At 46.2% G+C, this 6,000-nt stretch overlaps 1 protein-coding gene across 2 annotated transcripts in view; it reads left to right on the top strand.

The window, feature by feature from the left end:
• The first annotated feature begins 375 nt into the window (after window positions 1-375).
• GABRB1 (gamma-aminobutyric acid type A receptor subunit beta1) overlaps window positions 376-6,000 on the top strand; it is a 135,923-nt gene continuing 130,298 nt past the window's right edge. The window contains exons 1-3 of one of the 2 annotated variants that reach the window (XM_054204073.1): window positions 376-461; window positions 539-630; window positions 729-796. In XM_054204073.1, coding sequence (XP_054060048.1) covers window positions 376-461; window positions 539-630; window positions 729-796 — 246 coding nt within the window. Of the gene's footprint in view, window positions 462-527; window positions 631-728; window positions 797-6,000 lie in introns of those variants that run through there. The other variant, XM_054204074.1, reaches the window with a different exon arrangement.

Genomic DNA, 6,000 nt, shown 5'->3' with positions numbered 1-6,000 from the left:
GTTCGCGCCCCGCCGGGCGCACCCGGCCATGGCGGCCCCTCGCGGCAGCCCAGGGGCTCTCGGTCCGGCCCTGGGTCCCGCTCTGGGTCCCTCTGTGCCCACCCGGCCGCTTGGCCCCGCCGCCGGCACCTGTTGCCGCGCCACCTCCCTCAGCGCCTCGGCGGCGGGCGAGGTCCGCTCCCATCCGACCCCATCCGGTCGGGTCCGGTCCGCCTCAGAGGGGCCGCGGCGGCCAGCGGTGCTTCCCCGGGGGGCCGCGGCGCCCCGCTCCGCGCATGCGTGGCGCTGCGAGGGGAATCGTTGCACCGCTCCGCACCAAGTTGCAGTCCGCGGCTCTTCCCCGGCCAGGCGGGCGGCGGCGCGGCTGGGGCCGGCATGGGGCGGGCGGCGGTGGCCGGGCGGGACGGCCCGCGGGCCCTGTCGCTGCCGCTGGTGCTGGCCGTGGCGTGCGCGGCGCGCAGGTGAGCGCCGCCGGGCCGCGGAGGGGCCGCCTCCCGTAACCCGCCTCCCTTAACCCGCCTGTGCTCCTTTCCCGCAGCGCCGACGGGCCCAGCAACATGTCCTACGTGAAGGAGACGGTGGACAGGCTGCTGCAGGGCTACGACATCCGCCTCCGGCCCGACTTCGGAGGTGAGGCGCCCGCTGTTCCCCGACCCGCGTCCCAGTCCCCCCCCGACCCCCGGCCCGGTCGCCTCCCGCCGTCTAACGCCGCCTCCCACTCCCGGCAGGTGCGCCCGTGGATGTGGGCATGCGGATAGAGATCGCCAGCATCGACGTGGTGTCGGAAGTCAACATGGTGAGTGACCCGAGGGGATGGCCGGGACGGAGGGCGCTGCCGCCGGCTCCACGGTTGTTCCCCCCCCCCGCCCCGCGGGGACCGGCCGTGTGTCACCTGCCCGGCCGCAGAGGGAGCTGCCTGCCGAGCGGCAGCGAAGGCTGTGAAATAGCCGAGCGCATCGCGGTTGCTAGGAAAAGTTATTTGCCTTGTTGAGATAAGGTTCGCATGGCTGAGCTGGCGCTCCAGAAGCGCTCCCTGCCTCTATCGAAATACCTGCTGGCGGTTTGAGGTTCTGGGTTCCGCTCGCACTGGTTTGCCCTTTGCATAGTCAACATCTGTCTGCAGGAACGTGGGAGTTTCTTGAGCTGTTTCTTCAGCTGGACAGATGGGCATTTTTTGATGTTAAATGATCTAAAGAGTTAAGGCATTTTGCTTTGCAAGCGAGTGTTGAGTAAAAGGTGCAAAACGAAAACAGAGCTTCTAGAAAACACTCTCTTTCTTGTAGAAGGAAAAAAAAACAACCCACAACCTAGCATTGCAGATCATAAGGACGTTGTCTATCCAGCTATCAAAACCAGAAAAGTCTTCTAGCTACAGGTGTGAAACACACTGCGTTTGATTTTAGTTCTGCTGCTGGAAGGAATGTTAATAGACATGCAGGCTTAAAGAGCAAAAATGTGTCTGTATAGTGCTTGCCTCGTTTGATAGCCTTTTCCCAGAAGAAAATGAAAAATCAGTTACAAGTTTGAACGTTTTACAAAATCATGTTGGATTAGTACGCACCGTGGGCATTTTGCTCTCACTCTCTTTTCTTATGTTTGGTTTCATATGAAAATCTAAGATGCTTTCTTTCCATAAGGGAACACCTATTTAGTTAAAAGAAGCTAGAAACTTTGCATTTCCATCCTGATCAGCAGTTTATTTCAGTCAAAAAAGGTGATATTTGCCTGTCCAAAGTAACTTACCCAGGAGTGGGGATTTTTCCTTGGTGTATTAGTTAATAGCTGTCATTTAAAACAATCTTTTCAAAGATTGTTTTTATTTTCATATTTATTTTTTTCTGTTGTTTGTTATATATACACAGTTCTCGTTTGTGTGTAACTGTTATGTTTGTTTATGAATATACTTGGCAGAATGGGGAGGAAAGGAGATTTGCAACATTGTGTGTAGCATACCAGGCTCTGGGGAGTGCTAATACCACACAATGTTTTGCAAGTTTCAGCTCCTGGAGTTTCTGTCCTTGTATTGAACTTTCAGGGAGGAACATGGTAGGACTATGCAGATGAGGCAGAGAAAACAGAACATAGACCTTATCAAAATAGTCAAAGAACAGATCCATTCCAGCTCCAGACTCTTCCTACCACTTTTTAACAGGATTTCTGCTTTCACCAAAATTTCTTTCACCAAAATACCTGCTCTGAAAGGTCCAGTATTTATCTTGTAAAGTCTCAGCACCTGAAATACTGTTAATTTGGAGGGGAGTGGATGTGATGGTTTCCAGTGGCAATGTCACAGGGCATTAATTGCATTACACCAGCATGCATCATTTCTGCTTAGCTTTGGTGGATCCAACGTGCAACTTCCTCCTCCATTTCAACCCTTGCACAGTGCCTGGGAAACTATAATTTGAGCTTTCTGGGTTTTAATTAAGGAAAGTTGCATGCTAGATTCTTTAACTAATGTCCTGGGGGGCAGCTCAACTAAGACTGGTCAAAGTAGTATGGAGGTGTTTTAATTTCCTAAAATGCCACATCCCTTGCAGTGGAAGGAAGTGGCCATTCCCAGGTATAGCCAGTAGCCCATTCTTTGAGGCAAAATATGGAAAAAACAGTCTCCATTCTGAGTCAATCTGAAAGGGGCTTTCCCATATCACAAGTGCTTACTTGTATATACCCATGTCTAGAGTGTTCTTTGTTGAAGTCAAGGTCTTTATTGTGTTGCTAGAGACTGTTAGATAGTCTTTTGGACAGTGATCAATAATTTCATCCATCACTGCAGAAATGAGGGGATCAATATCTCAGCTGAAGAAAAATTTTTCTACCTAGTCAAAATAATGCTTTAGTACTTTTTCTGAGAATCACAGCCTTGAAATGCTTAATGTTGCAACAACCTGTGAATCGCTCACCTTCTCTTTTAAACTGTTGTCTTCTAGATTATTTTTTCCTTTGTTTAGTAAGAGCTACCATTCTGTGGCTTCAGAGACAGAAATGTTTACCAGAAGATGCTAGTTCAGAGCTTCTGTTGTCTATAGGGCAGTTTAGTTGCTGAAGGTGAGAGCAATGCCCTCATCGCGTGAGCTCCTCCTGACGCGAGAATCTGGTTCGACTCCCCCGGCACTCCATTCAGTCAGTCTCACCCTGGCAGTAATAGAGGGAGTTGTCTCATCCCTTGGCTCTCCTCAGGCGCATGAAACCTTATTTCTGGAATGACAGAGGCAGCTATTCCAAATCCTGGTACCTACAGGCAGGGTTAAATTTTCTATTCTGGTCTCAGTGCTTAAATAAGAGTAAGGATTTAAAAAAAAAAAAAAAAAAACAACACTCTATACCTAGGCTATGAAGGAGGTGCATTAGCTGAGAATCTGTCATGACTGTAGACTGCCTGCTAAGTCAATAGGCTGATCTGTATGTCCAAGTAAATCCAGTCATCAGATAAACAGCTGAAATATATGCCACAGAACTGTTGTGAATTCTGTGAATACCACTGGTAATAACTGTCTGCTCAAGCAGCTTGTCTAGTTGTAGTGGGTTCTTCAAATATACTAAACTATTGTAAAATACTTTACTCAATTAGTGAATTGAGACTTACACAGCCTTGAAGTCAACCTTTCTGTTATTTCCCCTGAATAGTTGGTCCTCATCTGTTCAGCTCTTTAAACTGCATTGTTTTATAGCTACTTGGTAGTTCAATAATATTGTAGTGAGCTCCTATAGCAACTTTTACAGAAGGATTAATTGAAGCATTCATTCTCATGGCTCTCCCATTTGTCATCAGATATGTTGTCACACATTGATTTTTGCAGGTAATAAGCTGAAGAGCTTGTCATACATCGAACAAGCAGGAGAAGTAGAATGTAAAAGTCCTAATGATCGTTGCCCGGTTCTAACCATGCTTTCTCCCTAATGTACAATGAGATAAGTTTTAATGCATTCCATGAGATTTTCACATCCTTGCTACAGTAACTGCAAGCATTCCCTTCCCAAGGTACAAGGTGACCCTCTTTGCGTTGTCTCAGTTAATGACTGTTCAGCTAACTTTCATCCATGACAGAGTTCCTGTAGAAGTATATCAGACGTTTACACGAATATAAAGAGTTCATTAAGAACCATGCTACAACTAAATCTGTTAAGCTGCTGTGATGTGAATTGTCTGGGCTCCTCTGATGCCTTTAACGTGGTTAAGAGAAGGTGCTGCTTGTACATCAAGAATAAACGTGGATAGCATGATTCATGGTAACTACCTTCAAGCAAGCAAACAAATAGCGTATTGCTATATCTACTAGGGAACAGTCAAGAAGTAGCTGGACTCTACAAAAAATTCACATGCAGTACATGACATAATTTTCTCTAAAATGTATTTCCTACTGAGCAGGTGGTCAGACCTTTGTAACGGGGAAGAGATAGTTGCACACGTTCTGAAGTTTTGAAAACCAGTGCACATGATAAAGAACCTTTTATAGAGCAGTTAAGAGACACCAAAAAGGAAAAAAAAAAAACCCCGCTATTATTTTATATTGGCAACACTGTTCCTGACCTACCATACTGATTTTACACTGCTGATGAACATCTGGTTTATATGATAGAGATTGAAGGTTTTGTGTCCCAGCAAAAAGAGAGTAAAGAAAACACAGAAAGAACGTTTCATCATTTTTTGACAGGAGAAGTATAATTCTTTAGCTTCTCTGCATCCAAAGTCACTTTTACTCACGGCTCTTTCATTTATCTGATCTCCCAGAGTTCTCTGTCTGAAGGCTCAACTATATTAGTTAGTTTAGAGCATCTTTGTTCAGTTTGGGTAGTGAACAGTTCTGCAAGTGTGGGAAAATGAAGAACAAACTTGTGTTCTTCCCCCCACATGATCTCTAGAAAGAATCTTCTTGTCCTTCAGAGTGTGTCTTTCTGGAATACTTCATGCTTTTTCTGTTTGAACATTCACAGAGTCATTTCCCACAGAACAGTGTTGATGGATTTGACTTCTTTTGGGATCTGCACAGGTTTGCTATGTTTGCTGTTTATCACCAGTCTAACTGCTCAATTTCCTTCAAAAAATGACAGAAATCAACAGAATATGTTCCAGACAGTCTGAACATCAGAACCAAGCCAAATGAATAAGCAGTCTATGTCTGAGCAAATGTCACTCTCCTGGTTGAAACAGAGGATTAGATTTTTGTTCAGTTGTATAAAGAGCAGTAAAGAAGGACATCTGTGTCCAGAGCTCCATAAACAGAAGCCAGTGAGTTGAGGGAACTGATTATCTCTACTTGGGATGCACTAGTCCCCATCTAGTTACTGCATCCAGTTTTGAGTTTGTCCCCCAGCCAACACAAGGGTGTTAAACAGAAGGAAGTTCAATAGAGAGCCACCAAGCTGATTGTGGCTGGAGCACTTGCTCTGGGAGGAGAGGCTATGGGAGCAGGGCTTGTTCAGCCTGGAAAGAGATGGCTTCAGAGGCAGCTTCCCAGGACCTGTGGAAAGGTTAGGGAGAAAATGGAGTCAGGCTTTTCAGCGGAACATGGTGGGAGGACAAGAGATGACAAACATCAGGTGAAACAAAAGAGATTCAGATGATAGGTAAGCAAAAGGGTTTTTTACCTCTTGAGGACAGTCCAGGAGAGAAGCAGGATGCCGAGGGAGGTTAGGTTGTACAGTCCCCATCCTTGCTGGTCTGCAGGACCTGACTGGATCAAGCACTGAGCAACCTGGTATGACTTCATAGCTGAATTATTCTATTTTATAAAATAATAATTGGTTAACACATTCAGGAGGCAGAACTCCCCTTAATATTAATAAACATTCACCAATAGTCAGCTGTGCCTAATTTCAAGAGTTCTGGGACGATCCCACAAGATGAACTTGACAAAATATATATATACATATGAGTTTTAAAATTCGTCTGTAAATCCAAGGCAAGGATACAGATGCCTCTAGGGCCTAGAAGAACAGAAGAGATTCCCCTTACTTTAGGGCTGACACCAGCCCAGGTGGCTGTGGCATCCTACACTG

The sequence above is a fragment of the Rissa tridactyla genome, chromosome 5, assembly GCF_028500815.1.
Source record: "Rissa tridactyla isolate bRisTri1 chromosome 5, bRisTri1.patW.cur.20221130, whole genome shotgun sequence".
Classification (NCBI taxonomy): Eukaryota; Metazoa; Chordata; class Aves; order Charadriiformes; family Laridae; genus Rissa; species Rissa tridactyla.
The sequence above is the reverse complement of the archived record's forward strand: the minus strand, read 5'-3'. Positions and strand labels throughout refer to the sequence as shown.